Consider the following 21332-nt stretch of genomic DNA (forward strand, 5'->3'; position numbering starts at 1 on the left):
AAACATAGACAAAACGTTTCCTTTGTACTGTTCATTGTAAATACGGGTACCAAAATCATTTAGAAGAAAGGCTGACAAAAGAGAATACGGCTTTATTTACTGAATCCGGTTTCATAATCTCAAATCTATCCTCCACCAAAAGTTTGACCAATCAAATCACTTGAAACTGGATATTGGAGAAAAACTCAATGATTTAATTTTTTTTATGACATCCAGACCTGATCAACGTGCCGTTTCGTTATACATACATATGTGCAGACCTTATCATGCTTTGTACGAAGCTGCATTCTCTAAAACTGAAATGTTTTCCATCAACAGGCTTAAGACTGACGATATAAAAATTATTATCATAAAAAATGACAGAAGAGACAGATTGAGGACTTTGGAGTTGCATCGAACTTTGTAAGATGAACAATGTTTATCTATAGCTGCGAATACTCATGCTCATTGTGCAAACATTTTGCCATATTTCTAATGTCTGGAACTGGCTAACCGCGAATAAAGATAGTGCCCTGTATCAAATCATTACTAATTTCGCCTGTACAGATTTTCTTCAAAGCAATAAAAAAAAGTCAAATAGAGGTTAAATTCTGTAACTATTTGTAAGTCGTATTTTTACGTCTCCAATGCTCTAAATGCTGAACAAAATGTAGAAGTTTTTCTTAAATTTAAGAAGCTTCTTCGGGCATAAGTAGCCCGGTGCAGGTCCGGGTGTTAAAAGAATAGGCCTGCAGCAGCGCTAAGCTTGTCGTAAAAGGCGACTAAATAGTGCTCAGAACCCTAACCGGTGGCTGGGGCGCTCTGCCCACAGAGCAACTGGGATGTGTGCCCCAGGTGGTGGAATGGGGTACCCCTGGCGTGTTACATGCTGGGGTTGTCAGGCTATAATACGGAAAACCTGACCGCAAACCATGGTGGTGCACCGTGTTGGGAAAGATGCCACGTTCCTCGCACGTTAAAGAACCCTACTGTGGTATTCTCCCGGAGTAGGAACCATAGGGCTCCGCAACAGGAGGCTTAATTGCCCGACCCTACCCACCTCTCCCTATTTCCATTGGCAATCAAAATTTGTCGACCCCTTTGTCCTTGTGTCCCATCCCTTTTTCATTTCATCATCATTTCATGTTCATTTTATCATCAATTTAATGTTCATCGTCTGAATATAGCTGAAATATCGCTGCTCGGGCGTTAAACCCCAACAAACAAACAAAAAAAACGGGCATAAGTAAAATGTTTATAATTGGCTGATTCTCTTCACTTTCGTCATTCCATTTTTCTATTGTTTTCTTTAGTCAGTTAACAAATCATTCCACATAGTATTTGATTTATACGCCTTTTTTGCAGACACTAATCTTTGTACAATTAAACTATTTAGTTTGTTTCTGAATCCTATTACGAGTTTTGTAAAATATATTTATTGTTAAGTCTGTGTTTACCTAAACTATTCTGCTTAGCGTCATAGACTACAAAAGATATAAAGTCCATAACCTTGGATTTCCGACGATGCAAGTCAATTTTCAAGTTGAACTAAATAATACACTCAATGTTCACCTTGACACCGAATTTAAATGTCATACCGACATATTTCTACTTAGATTACATACATTTAGCACGTCTGAGTAAGCGAATTGATCAGTAATAAAACTTGGAGGTAAGTTTTTTTTAAATTCTTTAAACTGATTAGATTGCTAAAGCATAACTGTTTGTTCAAGCTGTGACTCCTAATTGATCGAAAGTGAAACTACCACGAACTTGACATCGTAGCATCAAAACACGAGGGCCGTTCAAAGACATAGCCAAATAGTGAAAACCGAAAACAGGGACAATCTACATGTACACAACAACAAAAAATAAATAAAATACACATAACAACCAAAACTAAGAAAGCATTGCAAGTAACATCCTGTCGAGGTGAAGCGAGGCACACCCCCTCCAATCTGGGATCACCCAGTTTGTGTTTATATATTTATATATCAACCGGTTCATATATTACGATATGACCCCCAGCATAATGAACTATTACTAAATAACAAGTTCACGACAAAGCTATAAGTGCAATGCAGCCTAATATGAGCAAGCTTGGAACCAGAAAAAAAAATAATTAAGTGAAACGAAACAAAACAAATACAAAACGAAAAGTTAAATTCGTAATTTGTTGAACTCTCTTTTGTCGTTTTTTTTTATTTTCGAATTGCTTATTATTATTATTATTATTTTTTGGTCATTCGATTGGCTTTGTATAGTTCAAATGTAATAACTGTATAAACACGAATAGTTAAGATTAACATACTTGTAATTATATTCTAGAATGTCATCAGTCAAAGAAAAAGTCCTTCTCGGAATAGGCGGCACGGTGGGCGTGTCTATTGCAGCATGGAGGGGTTTCTTTCCGTGGATCGGATATGACATTCCAGTCATAAAAAAGGGCAAACAGGTAGCAAAGATGATTGAAGATGATTTGGAAAACAGCCGGTTTTTGATAGATTTGTTCGAGACCTCTGTCAATCGTGTACCAAAGCGAACATGTCTGATATTTGAGGACAGATTGTATACGTACGAGTTTATCAACAAACAGGCTTGTAAAGTGGCAAATGCAGCACTAAGTTTGGGACTGAGGTTTGGAGATACTGCTATCATGTTTATGCATAATGAACCAGCATTCTTGTGGACGCTGTTAGGTATAGATAATACAATATAATATTGTAATGATATATGACTTTAAGAGAAATACTTGTGCATATACTCGAAATATACATCCGTATGTGCTGTACAAAGATACATACAAAACCGGATGTGCCAGAAAATCTCTTTTCCAAATTTCAATACAACCAAAAATGAGCCTTTTGATTTACCACGTCACTTGTTAAGCAAGATACTTATCATTGTAATAAATGCTCAGTGTATAGGAACAAGATAATGACCAAAACAAAGAAAAAGCAGTCCAAAACAGAAAAAAACAAACAACAAAACAACAGAACTTAAAAAGGTCGGGGTCGCTAGTTTTGCTTCAATACTCCCTTTTTAAAGTGTGGCTTTGTGTTTTGTTTTTTCATTACTATTAATAGCAAAATTTATTTTAGCCTCCTCTGACTAATGTGCATTGATAATTCTAAACTATTGCATGACTCCTTTTACCATTTGATTGAATTTAATGTGTTAGCACACACCGTTTAGCTAATAAATACATTTAATCTCCTTTGAAATACCATACATGATATTATACTCGACCAGTAAATGCAATTTAACTGAGGTTTAAAATTATGTATCTTTTTTTTCTTTGAAAAATGCACAGATCCTTGTTTCTTGATCAGCATTTTATCCACATCTTCTTTGTTCAGTGAAGTTGACATATTTTCTATAAAAACAATCGGTAGGTCAATAAACGAACAGGTTACCTTGTTTTAACTCGAAGTCATTAATTATGCCAATTAACTTGTTCATCAGAACGGATATCAACTTACGAACCATAATATTGATAAGTATTGCCGTTGAACTGTCTTCGATTAGGTTACCAGATTAAGACAAAAAAAAAAAAAAAAAAACAACAACAACAACAACAACAAAACAAAACAAAAAAGTCTGCAGCGTTTCTAAGAAATGGATGAAAAATCAAACAGATATAAGTACCTGAATCGACTACAACATCGCGGAGATTTTTCCATTTGTCTTTCATCGTATGGTCTTTTTTTCGTCAATCATACTCTGCGCAAGAACTTGACAAAGTTGCAAGGAGTTTCAATTTTTAACGTATATTCATGTCTTGTTTCTTGGAGTATGAACTATGTTCTACTGCAACAGCCCAATTTCGATATTGTCGTCCTCACATAAATCATTGGATGTGACAAGACCTACTCCAGCAACAAAGAATGATTAGGGAAGTACCATTTGATTTTCATGGGGTTGGAGACTCGGATTTTAAATAAAAAGGTAGGATTGAAATTTTTAAGAAATAAAAATAGCCCGGACAGACCATAATATAAAAATAGCCCGGACAGACCATAATAAAAAAATAGCCCGGACAGACCATAATAAAAAAATAAAAAGGCAGGATATTATATTGCCTTAACACTTTTTTTTTGTTTATATTAAGAAAAAAGGCAGGACCAAATTTTTCTTATAATAAAAAGGTAGGATAGAAAGTTTGATTCTTGCCTCCACCCGAACCCCCCATAGAAATCAAATGGTAGCTCTCTTATCTTATAGATGTCATTTTCATATGTTCTTTGTTTTTGGTGAAATATAGATTATCAATTTACTTTTCGATTTCTGCTTTTTTAATATTTTTTCTATTTTGTTTCTACACTTTTGTTTTTCTTTTCTTTTGTCTACATACATAATACATACATACATACATACATACATACATAACTTTAATGTTATGTCACGCATGTAAAAAAAAACCCACCGATTTGACAATATCACATCTGATATTGTAATTTCACTTAAGGATTCTTTCTCTATTTGAAAATACCATTATATTTTGATCTCTGCATCAACAGATTTACTCAGTTTTCAACAGAATGTTAGAAAAAAGGTTTTCGACAGAGTTATCTGCCTAAGAAAAGTTCATTTAAAGAGATTTCAATTCATCAAAATGTTATAGAAAATCTTATCTTGTTTTCTTTGATTCTGATGGTGCAGTCAAATCAAATTTTAAAAATGGTGTTTCAGCATACATGTACTATGTTTCACTCACTGCCTAATTCTTACAGAGACCGACACTTAAAAGTCCAATACTTACATTTATTGATCCATGCATTTGTTAGACACAGATTTCGGTTGCTTTAGTTCAAAGTCAATTATATCTAAGTTTATTTCATTTTGGTACTTCAGTATCAACGTTAAGATTGCTTAGTAAATTGTCTTATATGTGGAGCTTTAAATATTATGTATTTTTTTTCTGCTGTTTAAATGGTCAGTATGTCCTATAAGTGGATGTTCCAACAATCGACAGAACGCACAATGAGCTAGAATTCCCAGTTCTCGATAGTCGAACTGAAAGCCCTTATTGCATTTACTTGCATCAAGCCCCAGAGCTTCTCGGCGAAAAGAGGCGCCCTTATTAACGACACTGACTCGTTAAAATTGGTCACAGTTCGTTATAATCCGTTAATTATCGTTACACATCGTAAAAAATCGTAATACATAGATTTTTACCAAAAATGTCCACTTTGTTTTGAAAGTTATTTATTGGTCCATTTATTTCATAGATTGCAATAAGATAGCACTTTTTATCTAACTTTATAGGCTTCATGAAGATAGGTGTTGTAATCAGTTTACTCAATACCAATATAAAAAAAGGACCACTCTTACATTGTATAAACACCAGCGAAGCGAAACTTCTCGTTGTTGGAAAAGGTAAACGGTTTATTAAAAGATATAGTAATTGTTATAACAAAGTATATTGGTAAGTTAGCTACACCAACTATTCTTTATTAATTAACACATCAATATTGATGAGTGCTAGCCTAATATTCTTAAATGTTCGTTATAATATTGGATTGCCTTTTTCATTTACATCAACCAAGAACTCCAGTCCTTATTTTTTGAGTACTTTTTGCTTCTTTAAAAGAGTTGCTCATTCTGGGATATCTTTTATTAACCGACTAGTGTTTATTATGATTCAGAACCATACTAACTACATTTCTTACATGATTACTCTGCATAAAAATATTACGGTGATCATAATAATCACACTGGGTATTAATCCTGTGTTAATATGCTTTTCTGCAATTCAGATGGTGATTTAGAACAAGCAATAGAAGATATCAAAGTAGACATTACTGTTAATGTCTATCTGATGGGGTTGGGTTTTGACGAACCACGGCAGGGATACCATTCATGGGACCAATCAATGCTTACAGCATCTTCATCAGAGATCAGTAAAACTTTGAGGAGTTCTATAGAGGGAAGCACCCCAGTATTCTATATGTTTACTTCCGGTACAACAGGTAATTAAAATTAAAAGGAAAAACGGTATTGGGGTTTTAAAAACATTGTGCATGGATAAGAGATAAAAAAAGGTCATGAAATGAACTAACGTTTGTTAATCAAACTAGAAATCATTGAGATGGAATCCATATCTGATATGTCAACCAAAGCGGACCAATCAGACCAATAAACAACACGAATCCATTTGGTATATTGCGACGACGTTTTTATACTGGTAAAACAGAAGATATCGGATTTGAAGGCTAAAAGAACAATAAAGTTTATGTGGAAATATATGTACCTAACCTTAAAATATCTGAAATGCTTCTACAAACTATGTATCATTCAAACATTCTTTGTAATAATCAAATCAAGATTCTGTTCCCTTGGCATCCCATTGCAATGTTCTCGATCTTACGCCTTATTATTAGGTTACACACCACAAATTCAACCGATGAGATTACCTGAATTTGTAATACAGTCGTTATATGTGACTCGCTGTCGATCGCTGCATTAACTCGTGATTCGAAAAGAATCATTGACGGCGAGGGCTTGAATTAGTCAAGTTACCTACAATAATAGTCCTACGCAGAAATTAACTCCTGTTCCTCGTAGTGCTGTGAAAGAAGTTCTCATTTAAACTGTTTCTGAAATAAAATACATTTCTGCAACTTTATTCAGGGCATATTTTTTCGTGTGATGTAAATCCTAATCTCCATAGTGATCTATTATCCCTTGTTTCTACTAGTGCTGTAAACAAGTTCTCATTTTGTAATTGTTTCTGAACGAATTTAAAAAAAAAATAAGCACATTGACAAGTCATAGTCAATGTCATAGTGTTAAAATGATTTTAACATAAATACTGTCATTTAAGTAAATTTGTATTCGAAGGATTGCCGAAACCTGGAATATTAGATCATCGTAAATGTTTGCAAATCGGACGTATGTCGTGTGTCTTAGGAGTAGTAGAAGATGACATCCTATACTGTACGTTACCATTGTACCACATGGCAGGTTGCGGTAGTGTCTTGTTGACATGTGTAATTGGTAAGCAATATTCGCTCCTAAATATCAAAATTACACTTATTTTATTGAGAAAAAAATTATTTGTGTTAGATTTGTTTACGATTGCATTATCATTTTGAGAAATTTAAAAGTAGATGTGCATTTCCTGGTTGTATCAAATTTGGATAAATGTTCACCATTTTCATATTATTTACATTACTTGAAATTTTATAAATGATATAGCCTAAGTGTAAATCGCTTCGAGTTTTTTTATTGGACTTCTTTGTGACACTGCCTGATAGTGTATGAGAGAGCTTCATTAACGTGGCAAGACTTTCACTGGATCCGGATTTAACAAGGACAGGCTTACTTTTCCGGATTATGATATCTTGCAACTGTGGATTTAGGAGCAGGGCGCTTTGAATTTACATACTGATCACAAATCAATTTAAAAAGTGAGAAATAATCTATCACCGTCAGTATATGTTAAGACTAGGAAATCTCAGAAATTCTCGATTAAGATTTCTTAAGACTATGTCTTGAATTTTTAGCCGTAGCAGACCTTTCAAAGTATGACGAATATCCAATACGAATTTATTTTACCCGATTGCAATTTTATGCTGCCTGTTTGATGTTGGTATTGTAATATACCGGAAATAATTAACCATAATGGAAATTGCAGGTTTAGCGCGCTATAAAAACGGGTTTAACCGACAATTTTCATTGGAAATGCCTGTACAAAGTCAGGACCATTGCAGTGGTCTCCAACTTTCCGTCCTTTCCCTTGAAATAGCCATTCGGAATACGGACTTTCCTTTTTGACTATTACCTACAATTAATTAGTTCTGTAATTTTGTGATTACTTTTTATCAAAAAGAAAGTAAAACGCTTGCAACTCAAAATTATACATGTAATTTCCGAGTTTTCATAACTGTTATTTGAATTTTATTTGAATTTAATGTTTTTGTAGGGGCTACAGTAGTAATACAATCAAAGTTTTCAGCCCATCATTTCTTTGATAATTGTCGTAGATACAACGTAACTGTGATACAGTATATAGGAGAGTTATGTAGATACCTTCTTGCCTTACCGCAGGTAGACTCATTTTAATTTTACAGTCGGTATATTAATTGTAGCTATAAAGATACAACAAAAAGAAAGTCAATCTAGTCTATTTATTAAGTACCAAATGTATCTCAATTATCATACATATTTAAGATATGAAACGTGTGTGTAGTCGACTGTATACGCCAAGCTACGGACAACGTCTAATGATGTCGGTATCAAACGACGTCTTATGTAAATACTCACGTGCGTAAATCGTTACGGTCATTTCAATATGGCGGAGAAAACTTAGGGAGCAATATTTTGAACAAATTGATCAAAATATATATATAATATATATGATAAATAGTTGGTAATTCTTCCTAGATTAGAAAATGAAGCGGTAAGCATCTGTGTAAAATATTGCTCAGATACGGTCATCCCACATCTCGTTGATATTTTTACATTGAAATTTTTCATTAACCATGGTGTGGGATGACCGTAACTGAACAATAGAGTAACGAACGGTATGATCGTGACGACGTTGCGTACGTTTTTGGTCCCGATTCCGACTAAGGGTGCACTATACAGTTACATTAGGGTGCACTATACAGTTACATTAATGCGCACTGTTTTGCACACCAAGTTACCCCGGTCAAATTTTGTAAAACTTAAAATTATAAGTTGAAATTTGGTGGATATATTGTTTAAATGTAGTTAAGCATTTATACATAGACAGATGTAATGCATGTAATGGTAAACTGGTGTAATTTAAAGGAAGAATGGTATCCGGAACGTTTCAGTCCACTGCCGTATTAGGTTCTCTCCTCAGCATCAAATGGCTGATTTTCAAAATACCTTATTTCGCACGAACTTTTGGAACTAAAATTGTGAGAGAATGAATCGAAAATGGTCTTATTATTTTTACCCTTTTTTCAACTACTCCATGCATGCTTTCATCCTGTAGTAGTGTCGAAGTGCCTGATACTTTATAAAACATAGTAATTGGCTGTTAGATTTGGAAAGGCACCCCTGATTTGTACTAAAACTCAGTAATATTTTTTCAGTATGTTACCATGGCTACTGGATTTTATAACAATAATCATTAAATTACGTGTAAATGACTTGAACCTCCACACACCAAGGATTTAAAAAATATGCACTTTTTTATGACAAAACACTAAAAATTGCTGTGCGGACTGCCTCAAAACAGCTTTATTTCAACAAAATGAGACCAAATATTCAGAAACGACCTAACTGTATTGTACTACCTAAGGTATATTTTACCAATTCTTTTGGGTTCTACAAAATTTTCTTATAAACGGTAAAAATGTGTAAAAAAACAGTCTATGTATAGTGAAAAATTTTAGTTTACGTCCAAAATACATTTTTTTAAATAAAAAAAACCATATTTGCTAAGATAAACGTAATGTCCAACGTTTCATTTTTTTGGTCCGAAAAAGTGTGTTTTTGGTACAGTTCATCAAAAGTCTTAAACCAAAACTGGTAGATATATTTTGTGTGCTGTTCTTAGTTTGACTATATTGCGACATTAACGTCTGTGAACTAATAAAGGTGCACTAATTATGATATGTTCAAACTGGATTGCACGTGCACAGACAGGTTGGTAGACCCTGATTGCTCGACAAATGAGTTACTTAGTATACCCGAAATTGAGTTGCTCAATGTGTACTGTGAATATGAATATAATAGGTATTTTTTCTTGTTTGACCCGGATTAGATTTTAGAGTTTATCATTGTTACATTTGGATCGTGGCATTATCGATTTAATAACGGAATTGCTAGCAATACACGATTTGAAATTGTTATCGTAGTTCACCTTGAATTGTGGCCACTGATGATTCATAAGCATCAGATATCCTAATACAACTGTTAATCAAAACGACTTATAAAACATGAAATTCATATACAAACTTTCATAGAAATACAATTTATGTACTGAGTTTGCTTTTATTGGCAGCAGATAATTTATTGATAAGCACAAAGGCAGCCTACTGGTTACCTTAACTAACTGACCGCCTGTGACCTATGTGAACATAGTATCAAATCCCTAGAAGTTCCATAACCATCGGGAAGTTAATGGGGGTCCACCCGTCTTGACGCCCTTTCCCGAAACCCGGTGCCAGTATCTCCTTTTTGAGCGAGTTTGAGGCCTGTTATTTGGTCTGTTATATCATTTGCACCACAGTGTAATGTAAAAAATTCAGGGTGAGATGATAAAGTCCACAAATTTATCAAGCTCCTTATATGACAGCCCCTTTTCCCCTATACAACAGACATTAACACCCTTGTTTTTCAGCCCTAATGATCATTCCTTATTCTGCTTATGGCGTCCAGTTCTGCCCAGTAAAGAGGAAATTACTTGTAGCTTGTTAGTCGACTGAAGTTAGAGTACAAAATGTATAACATAACGTTCAAAAGCATGAGATTTCCACCAACTCATTTACATTATTTATTTTTCAGGGACCCCTTCTTTGTCAGGTGTGTGGCCCCTCCTATGCGAAAACTTTGCGACCGAATGTGATGGCCTTGTTGAAGGCTTAAAATAATAAGCCTTTTTTAAGGACATGATTGAATTGATACCTAGTCAAAGATGATTGATAAAAGTAGCAGTATTTCTAAAAATCAGACAGAAAACGATTCATGCATATCAAAAACCCACCAAAATAATTTTTAGTTCAGAAACAGTTACAGATCACATAACCAGTCTTAGTTTTTCATTTGGTTGTTGCGCTTTTGAGATAATTTTTTATAGATTGCACATAAAATTGGCGCGTTTCAAGAGTTATCGCTCTATATTTGGTTTGATTTTTTTTTTTACTTAAGTGGGAGAAGAATGTATGGTTTTCTAAAAAGTGCAGATCTGCAAAAATAATTATCATGTGATAGTATAGCATATGTAGACGGAAAAAGCATCGTTTGTTTGATGCTTTTTCTACACCATAAATCACTTTACCATTAGCATTGTCTGAATTTTATGTGGACGGGTACTAATGTGTAAAAAATAATTTTTTGTTGTCGCATTGAAGCCGTTAGTAGAGATATTTGTTCATTTGACAACTGGGTAGCAAGGCCTTTCATTTGACAGAATAGTTATTTTCATCGGGTTGTCTCTTTGTTGAGTTTAGGACCAGTATATAAGCTTGACATGGATTAGGATGTCCTTAACTAGAGTCAGATCAGATTTTGACTTAGTGCTACTTTTCGTGAATTCACTTATTCTGAAAATCCAAAAAAAAACAATGAAAAGGCAACTGAGAACTGAGCTTCAAAAATTAAGGAATTAACAGTAACTCTCTAAGTTTTTAACCAGCTTGTTTAACATAGAAATTGTTATTGGTGTCCTAACATCTTTTTGTTGGACTTTTTTGGCGTTTTAAACCTTCAACTGTTTTACCGACAATGAAATATTTGGTAGTGTCTTTAAGGCCATGAATTTTATGATAATAAGCTATCCCTGATATAAAGATGATACAACTGTTGAATGTGACTAGCTTTAACTACTAGGAAAACCTGAAATCTGATAACAACTTTTAAAAGTAAAGGAGCTTTTTACTTTTGAACGGAAAAACGGTATTTAGTCTTCTGTCGATTGCAATTTTAATGTCTATAATTAGGGAATGGCAATAATATGTTTGAGCTTGCCGGAACTACGCAGACTTCTTTTTGTATCGCGCTAGAATTCTAACACTTCTGGAACCGGGTTATGTTGCTACAAGGTTGAAGTCATTACTACCATGCTCCCATTTTTTAGTGGAGTCCGAGTTGAGTTGCTCATTTGCTTTTGTTAATTTGTATGTATGAGTTTAGTTACTGCATGTTCTTTGTTGTGTATGTCTGTTTTCCATGTCTGGTCTTTTTCCCTGGATTACATTCTTTTGATTACCGCAAGAACCTTGGTTCCCTTGATTATTCTTTCACTTATCATACAATTAACACGTGTGTTTCCAAGTTAGGAAGAATTACCAACTATTTATCATATTTATTTTGTTATAAAAATATTCTTGTCCGAATTTTCATCCGGCATTTTGAGAAGAGTGTAAAGACAGTTTACGGACATCGGCTTTAACCCAGTGAATTCTGTCCATTGATATTCAAAAAGCCTATCCACATCTGTCAGTAAGAGAGAACGCTTTGCGAAGCTTGCATGTATTCTACTTAAAATGTTTTTTTTCTCTCGTAACTTATATATTAAAGGAATGAATGTTATATTATTCGGTCTATGAGGAAATAACCTCAATCAATGCATAGCGGGTTATTTTTATTAATAAGCGTGTACCACGGAAATTGGGGTTATTTAAAATAGATCGACAAAATATAACAGTCATTTTTAGTATCAAAATTAACCAGTAAATCACCAAAAAAGGTTGAAGACGTCACTGCCACATAACAAAATGATGGACACAATGATGTTACATATACATGAAATTAGATTATTACGCAGAAGTATAATATTATTAATTTGTTTATTTTTTTTGCCCAAAAATTTGTTGGCTTAGAATTTTTGACAGTTGTAATGTACATAATGTATTGCAGTTCTTCAACTTTCAGTGCGATTTGCTCTTGGTCGCGGATTATTGACCAGTCACAATAGAATCGACTGCACGGGCTAATCTTACCTTGTACTGTTAGTAAACATAGTATCAACGAGTTTTGCCGATCAGTGTAAATGTTAACGTTCATGATTCATAATAAAATTTGCAAAGTGGCCTAGTTATAGTCCTGCAAGAAACGTGTCTTAAATCCTGTAGTACTAGCGATGCATAAATTATACACATACACCATAATTATATATGTATTCAGTGTGTACTTAAAGTACGTTTGACAAATATTTTCATTTTGCTATTATTCTTGTGTGTGTGTGTGTGTGTGTGTGTGTGTGTGTTCGTGTATCACACTTAGTGTAAATGAACCTCTGATATCTCCCTCAAGTGAACGCTGTGTCTTAGAAAGACCGAAGTAAAGGATGAGCTCAGATGGTTGTAGTTACTGGATGAAAAGTTAAAGTGATAATCTAATTTCAATTGGATTTATTTGTTCTTGGAAGACAAAAACAAAACAACAGACACAAACAACACAAAAAAAGCAAACAAAACAAAAAGGCAAATGTTAAATAGTAAAAAATAAGAATACTTATGGAATGACGCAAATAATTAGTAATTTGAGATTATCTACTATCATTCTAAATTTGTCTTGGATTTATACATTTTGCTACGTTAATAATGGATTTTAAGTGTAATCATAAATCATAACGAAGATGACAGAATAGCATTTTATGTTCATCGTTCAATATGTTCTTTGTATGAGGATTCGTGATTCTTGAAACACCACATTGTATTATTCTTCCATTGACCCCAATGTCAAAATTTCACTGCTATGCCAATTCTATATCGATCTAGAGTCCTAAAGATAAAGACCACAAGGTGCGGCTGGCATTTGGAAATGGTCTTAGAATGGACATATGGGAGAAATTCATGAACAGATTTAATATCAAACAAGTGATCGAATTATATGGAGCAACCGAGGGTGTTTCTTTTTTAAGCAACATCAGTGGTAAAATTGGATCGATTGGACGGATTTCACCCCTACTAGTGAGTTTTGATCGATATGCTTACTCAATGCTAATAAATAAAATAAATATAAAATTCAAACACAATTGAGTCATGGACTCAATAATGCTTTGGATCAATCATTATAACAAATATTGTTGTGTTACCAGTCGTGTAACTGTAACATCCCTTATAATAACTGAAATATGCTTTTTCTGCAGATGATTAAAGAAGTATATACCCCATTCTAATTAAAAGCCGATCTCGATCGCTCCTGGTTTTCTGTTATGTCGCTCATCAAATAACCGGGATCGATGGGAGATCGGTTATTAACCTTATACTATGACTAACGCAATCAATTTTAAAGTAACTTGCATGTGTTTAAGTTGCTATTATTCTTTGTATCATAATGCATCAAAGCTATTTTGTAAATCATTAACTGTTACAGGCGTTCGTCATCATATTTGCTTAAAGCTTTAAACCCTGAGGTTTCATTTCATGAATTAAGGATGCGGCTAAATTGTTGTCACTCCTTTAACAATACTTTAATGGAAATCTGTGCCTGCGTTTTTCAGATACCTCTTACAGTTTTTTAGTTACAAGGGGTCAAAGGGGACACACCCCCAAACAATCTACTTTTTATTTTTTGGTCTGATTTAGACATTTTTCTCTTGAATTTCAATTTGTTTGCTATATTGTGTCAGAAACAGTTGTTGTGTCCATAATAAATTGTAAGTCTCTATGCTTACGTGTGTCAAAAACAAATATTGTGTGCACACTTGCCCCAACTGCTCAAGGTTCGACCTCTGCGGTCGTATTATGTTTCGCATCGTAAAACTTTTTATTTAGATTATATTTTAACTACTTTTTTAAAAATTGAATTGGAATCCAGAACTTCCTAGGTGTGTGGTTCTAGGGCTGATAGTGTGTGATCGAAATAAGCATTATTTATATGATCGATATATATTTTTTTGTAGTTGCAAATGTATGATTTGTGGAATTTGTGTGTGTGTGTGTTTTAATAGTTGCTATGGTGGGATTGTAAGGATATTGCAATAACGTATGAAATAATTTCAGAGGAGACTTAGTCCATATGGTGTTGGTATCGTAAAGTATGACAAAGTGAAGGATGGGCCACTGAGAGATGACAATAACAGATGTATTCCTGTTAACATAGGTGAGTTTAGAGATACTTACATTGCTCTATAGGATTTCTTTAAGTTTATGCCAATACCACTTTAAGCTTATCTCATTTGCTTTTGTTGCTTTGTACGTGTTATTTTTGGTTATTTTATGTTCTTTGTTTTGCATGTCTGTTTTTCTTTGTCCCTGTATTTCATTCTTTTAATTTTCGCTAGAATCTTGGTTCCCTTGATTACTCTTTCACACCACTGATCGATATCTCTGCTGGTGGGTTTTGTCCCTGAGCTCGGACATTGCTTAGTCCAAAAAGATCCGAACCTGACTATAGACCGAATACACTGTTGTTTGTAAGACTGTGGTGTCCCCAGATGGGAATCTAAGCACGCCCACATTTAGTATGGATAGTGCCTCTACAATTCCAACAAAGTGTACACAGTCGCACGTCCAGTCTGCTTACCATCTATTCCAGTACAAACATTCTGACTATTTCAAACTAATTCAACCATGTTATATCATTTTAAATGACATATTTGATTACAACGATGACGAACCATATTGTACTATATCAAAATATGGAATTAAATATTGCAAAACATGCAACATTCTAATAACTGACTCTTTCTTCACTAGTACCCTTACGAATAAGTCTTTTACACAAGATGTCATAATATCGACGAACTAAATTTACGGATTAGAATGCAACTTATGTGGTTTAGTATATGTCGGTGAAACACAAGAACGATTGAACAAACGTATGTGCGTTCATCGTTCGGGAATTAATACCAACGAATTCCAGACATTTTCATGATTTTAATCAACAGGATCATTCAATCCTCTCTATGAAAATTCGTATTCTTGAAATAAATAATATACTATTCAATGAACAATCCTGCCCTAAGTAAAAGCTACCGCAGGATAAGCAGGATAACACTGGATAAGCAGACTAGGTACTGCAATACATTAGGGATGCAATAGTAACATCACAAGTATAGGTAAACTTTCAAACTAGTATATCAAAAACATAAATGTGATGAATTTATTTGACAAAATTCCAAGACGGATAAGGAGACTTGGTGTATATGGACAAGGACTACTTTGTTTACTTTACATAATTCCCCCGTATTTCAAAGACAAATCAATACCGACTATTTTATATTCCTATACTTCACCTATAGCATATTTTCAATTATAAAAGGCTATTGCGGGACCTCGAGATTGAAGACTCGAAGTCTAAACCACCCGAGTGTTCTTGCAAAAAGCTCTCCAATTTAATATGGTCCTTCCGGTTACGTCATTACGGGAGATATCAACATCATATAAATTCTAAAGGTCCCTAGTACTATGAATCACACTCCATAAACTGGAATTATAACTTTAAAATTCTTATGGATGCCGTGGAGGACTATGCAATAAAATTGATTAAACGAGAACATGAAAAATTCGATTCACTGTTAGAGTGGGTAAAGGCTGTGAGATTTTTAATTTTGTAACGTATGAAAATTTTAAGTAGATCAATGAGTGTAAATGCTACTTAAGTTTTAAAAGACCCCGATGTAGCAAAAACAAGAATCAATACAAAGAAAGCTACATAGCTGTTTCTGCAAAATATACCACCAAACCTCTTTCAAAACTTAACTTCTATACTCAAAGCTGTCACAAAGGGTCTCTAGTCCTACCTCGACACTTGTTACTTCCATAGTGGTACTAAATCAATATGGATCCTAAAAAAATCGATAGATCTTCTGAAAACTCTCAATGAAGATTGTTATTAGAATACAATAGCAAAAAAACTTATGATTTTTCAACTTCTTATAATTCTATTCCCCATACTCAGTTAAAATCCTGATTAAAAACATTATAAATCGTTGTTACCCCGAAAAAGGCGGTACACCTAGATATAAATATGTAGTACTTGGTAGAGATTCCTTATACTTTATAAAAAAAATTCCAAATCCTCTTCCTAATATACCAAAGATTTTTTTTTCAAAATTCTCAATTTTTGATCGGCAACATAAACATCCTAGTTTAATACATCGCATCTACTCCAAAGAACTTGAGATAAAGAATATTACAGAAACAGTGAAGTCAGCCTCATATTTTGACCTACACATAGAGATCGACGGTAAGAGCAAAAAAATCATGACCGAACTTTACGACAAACGCGATGACTTTTCATTTTGTACTGTCAACTTTCTGCTCATCTGTTACAACATATTTCTACACCTGCGTATGGAGTTTTCATATCACAACTCATACCTTATGCCAGAGCTCGCCGTAATTACGCGCACTTTATGTACCGCGCTAGACTACTTACAATGAGGTCCAGCACCAGGGTTATGTTGCTACAAGATAAAAGCCATCATTATAGAAGTTTTATGGTCGTCATATTAAATTCGTGGAACGTTATGGTGTATATGCATCTGCACCTTACCGTTCCAGTTTCTTCGACGTGTAATAGTTCTCCTTTCCTCAATATTTTAGGCGAACCAGGGTTGCTCTTACAAGGCATACCTCCAACAACAAAACGATTTTATAAAGGTTCCGCGGAAATAAATGAGAGAAAGATAGTTAGAAATGCATTTGTTGAAGGAGATGAGTATTTTGATACTGGTGACTTGGTGTATATGGACAAGGACTACTTTGTTTACTTTACGGACCGAATGGGTGATACCTTTAGGTATTTATGTTTCAAATATAGCAATAATATGTATTATCACATTTCGTATTTTATTTTTCCATTCGAGCAATGTCTTTTTGACGCACCCATATTATACATAAATTATCTACGTCGATATCCGTAAATATGGAGATTTTAACTTCATGAAGTTCCCAAGCGAAGCCGATGGGTGTAAAGGGTATTGAAGGGTGTAAAATCTCCATATGTATGGATATTTACGTGGATAATAATATTATCCTCTTGTCTTTGCCTAAATAGCAGCATTTAGGCTAGAAACCACTAATTCCACTTCCCATAGGCTTCTATGCTAATTTCACAATATTCAACGGCTTCTCTGGACTTTACCTTAACTTTAACCTGCAGAGGACCATATATCAGCATGATTCTACATATGTCAGCTCACAATCCTCTGAGTGGCATGTGGGGTTAGCAGACTTGCAGTTCAGTACTGGTCACCGGAAGTGAAGGGTCTATAAAAAGCATGGGAAATCCCAGTGCACAAGATAGGGGTATATTTAGAAATCATTATGGAGATTAGGCTTCACATCACAAGAAGCAAAATGCACCTATAAAATGTACAGATATGTTTGTCCTTTCAGAAACTGTTTAAATTTTTTAAATAAAATGAGAACTTTTTTCACAGCACTATGAGGAACAGAGGTAATTTCTGCGTAGGACTATTTTTGCGTACGTTCCAAATGCTCATTGGTGGTTTGTAACCTTAAGGGACAAATAGAAACAAATGTTTAACGTTGAAGTGACGTTTTTCTTACTCTTAGTAAAAAAATATGAAAAATCGAAAATTTGGATATTCTTTTGCAAACGTAAGGTAATACCAAAATATTCAACTTTTAAAAATAAGAGATAGCGGCCAACTTTAATTTGGCAGAGAACGTCGCGCGCTGCAACACCACAAGTTTGTGACGTTGACGTGAGTCATTTGCATGATTAGGTCAGGAATTTCATTCATGAATACGTCGTGACATTTTCATCACAGCACAGGAGGTGTGGTTATTGCAGCACAGGAGGTGTGGTTATCACAGCACAGGAGGTGTGGTTATTACATGAAATAAAATCAGGAATAAATGATCCAGTTTAGTAACAGACATATAAGTGCTTCTACATCATTGAATTCATTTTCATTGAAAACAAACAGCAAATGGAGTAGAAATCAAAGAATAAGTACGCGCGTGACTTTCCCCCAGAGTAATAGCTAGCAACGTTCGGGTATATGGGTTAGCAATTTTGAGGTATATGTTCTTTTCTGAACATGTGCCATCAACCAATCAGAATCCGAGATTTCTACAAAGCCAGAGATAATTCGCGATATTGATTTGGCGTTTAGTTATTGGTGATACTACACGGCTGACGTCATTCACTGTAAATTTTCTGTAGCACAATTATCAGAATCAGAGTCAAAATTAATTGGTCAAATATAGATATTCGCCTAAATTTAAATTTGTTTACTTTTAAAGAGACATCCAAAACAAATGCATATCAAAAATACGGTTTGTACATACCTGTCAGACCTTACCACATTAAATGCATACCAAATATTAGTTTCCATAATCAAGACGAAAAGTACTTCATATAAACTGAATGGGAAATTCTTAAAATATCTATAGAGACATGTAATAAAACAATTATGGCAGCTGACCGCGTGCAATATCATGCTTTATGGAATAATTAAGAGATATAGACCTCGGCCAACGGTCTCGGTGTTTCATAAAACATGATATCGCATGCACTGAGCAGCCATAATTGTACAACAGTGAATGATTCTATAACTTTCTGTGATCATTTAATTATATTGCTAACAAGGGGTAAACACTCCAACAAGGACAATACATACTACTTTCAGTTCCTAACAAGGAGTAAAAACTCCAACAAGGACAATACATACTAATTTTGTACTGCACACACTTCTGGAGCTTATTAATTCATCCTCGATTTTAAGTGAGATTCGTCCTGCTTGTTTTTCTATGTATTTTTTTTTAATTCCTTGTATTATATGGTTTGTACGAATTTTTATCAAATGTTTTTTATTATGCTTCTTGTGTTGTGTAGTATTTCTCTTCGTGTGTACCTAACGTAATATCACTTCTACACATAATAAAATAATCAAGTATGAATTTACGACATTTATATCCCATCTTATATACCAGTGAGACAATCACCATGGCCAAAAGCCAAGTAACGAACAATTTAATAAACTGATTTCTACAGGTCACCACACTCTATATATTTCCTTTCATATCATATCTGTAATTCAAGATAGAAGTGAAATGTTTCCTTAATTTAATTTCAACCTAATACAGATGGAAGGGTGAAAATGTCTCTACAACCGAGGTGGCGAACGTCATATCAGCTCTAGGATTTCTTCAGGACGCAAATGTGTATGGTGTTACAGTTCCCGGTAAGATTTACAATTTACTAAATTAAACGAAACATCTCGAATATTATTCCGATGTAGAGTCTTTGACATTGAGAAGAATGCATTACAATGCTTTAAATATACAACCTTTTTGCATCAACACAAACAATTCATAAATTTTGATGAAAACAATTTCATAAAAATATGAAATGCTGATAGAAACATTTATCTGATAATTCAAAAAATTACGTGTAAATCATTCTTCAGGTCATGATGGCAGAGCAGGTATGGCAGCATTGCATCTTAAGGAAACGGAGCAGTTAACAGCAGATAGATTGAAGCAAATTTACAAACATTGCGAGAAAAATCTGCCAAGCTACGCTCGACCCTTGTTCCTTCGAATTGAAAAGAAAACACGGATCACAACAACTTTCAAACAACATAAAGTTGACCTTGTGAAAGAAGGTTTTGATCCAAATGTGATACCAGATCAATTGTTCTATGTTTCTGATGAAATAAAAACTTACCTTCCACTGGATGGGAAGTCTTATAACAACCTCATACAATCTAAATTATAAACGTTATTTGTAATGAGTGTCCGCAATGTAACTCAAAAACAAAACATATAAGCATAAAGCTTAGACAAAATTTGGTAATGTGAAGATTTACCGTTTTTATTTGATATGTACAATTTTGAATAAAACTTTATCCCGTAGTAATCGTCGTCTTAAAACACTTATAAGGTGTAAAATATAGTTGTGCTGTATGCTGTGTAAATATGCATTTTTGCCTGTATTTTAAACTAAGCCTTAAATACAGAAATTTTGTTTGGTCTATGCATTTCGTTAACAGACAGGAAACAAGGTCATGTTGTAAGACATAAAATTGGCACCATGACCCAAGGAACTCGTTTATGTAAGCAAATTAAATTCATTTTAAATTTATAAAAAAACCATTTATCTTGTTTTCTCTTCAATTCTATTCAAATTCGTAATGTATAGTAATTGCTCTTAAAAGATGCATAATGAAAAAAAATATATTTTCCTGAAGCAATGTTCACTGAATACTTCTAATTAACGAAATTCCAAACAACAGAAAGAATGAAGATACTCAAAGAAATTTGGATTTGGGCAAACAATTCTTGTGTATGATCGAATAAAATATTCGTATTTCATTTCAATTTACAGCTGTTGAAAGTAATAGATATGAGCCTTAAGGGGAATTTAGTGCAGGAGATGGAAAATGCTCAGCAAAACTCCGCATTCCCATCATTCCCTCAGCCTCATACACTTGTTGGCTGTATTTTCGACAATTTACTTACATTGAGTATGTGTCTTGCAATAGAGAAGACCATAAATCAACCATTACAGCTATGCCTTTTCACACATTAAGGATCATCGTGGCACTAAACATTCCATTTAAGTACCAGTCCATATAAAATTCAGACACTGTCAATGGTAAAATGATTCATGGCGAATAAAAACCAACCGAACAAACGATGCTTTTTCAGTCTACATACGCTATACTTTCACGAGACATAATCATTCCTGCACTCAGATCTGCACTTTTTAGAAAATCACACAATCAT

At 34.0% G+C, this 21332-nt stretch overlaps 1 protein-coding gene across 1 annotated transcript; it reads left to right on the top strand.

The window, feature by feature from the left end:
• Positions 1 to 1508: 1508 nt before the first annotated feature.
• LOC148621717 (long-chain fatty acid transport protein 2-like) lies at positions 1509 to 20459 on the top strand. Its single transcript, XM_088576392.1, has 11 exons — positions 1509 to 1651; positions 2308 to 2678; positions 5248 to 5358; positions 5739 to 5951; positions 6823 to 6978; positions 7907 to 8031; positions 13401 to 13592; positions 14628 to 14727; positions 17175 to 17370; positions 19689 to 19786; positions 20012 to 20459. Exons 2-11 carry the CDS (start codon positions 2309 to 2311, stop codon positions 20320 to 20322), a joined length of 1872 nt encoding a protein of 623 aa, XP_088432518.1. The 5' UTR covers positions 1509 to 1651; position 2308; the 3' UTR covers positions 20323 to 20459.
• Positions 20460 to 21332: the final 873 nt, after the last annotated feature.

Source organism: Perna viridis, chromosome 3 (assembly GCF_037379345.1).
Source record: "Perna viridis isolate PV_CMFRI_1.1 ecotype Kerala chromosome 3, ASM3737934v1, whole genome shotgun sequence".
NCBI classification, from domain to species: domain Eukaryota; kingdom Metazoa; phylum Mollusca; class Bivalvia; order Mytilida; family Mytilidae; genus Perna; species Perna viridis.

Excerpts from the sequence above, each read along its gene's own strand:
- LOC148621717 (XM_088576392.1), top strand. The coding sequence starts at position 2,309 with ATGTCATCAGTCAAAGAAAAAGTCCTTCTCGGAATAGGCGGCACGGTG. Across the intron at positions 8,032-13,400 it reads ACCTTCTTGCCTTACCGCAG|AGTCCTAAAGATAAAGACCA; the intron begins GTAGACTCATTT and ends ATATCGATCTAG. Across the intron at positions 13,593-14,627 it reads GACGGATTTCACCCCTACTA|AGGAGACTTAGTCCATATGG; the intron begins GTGAGTTTTGAT and ends AAATAATTTCAG.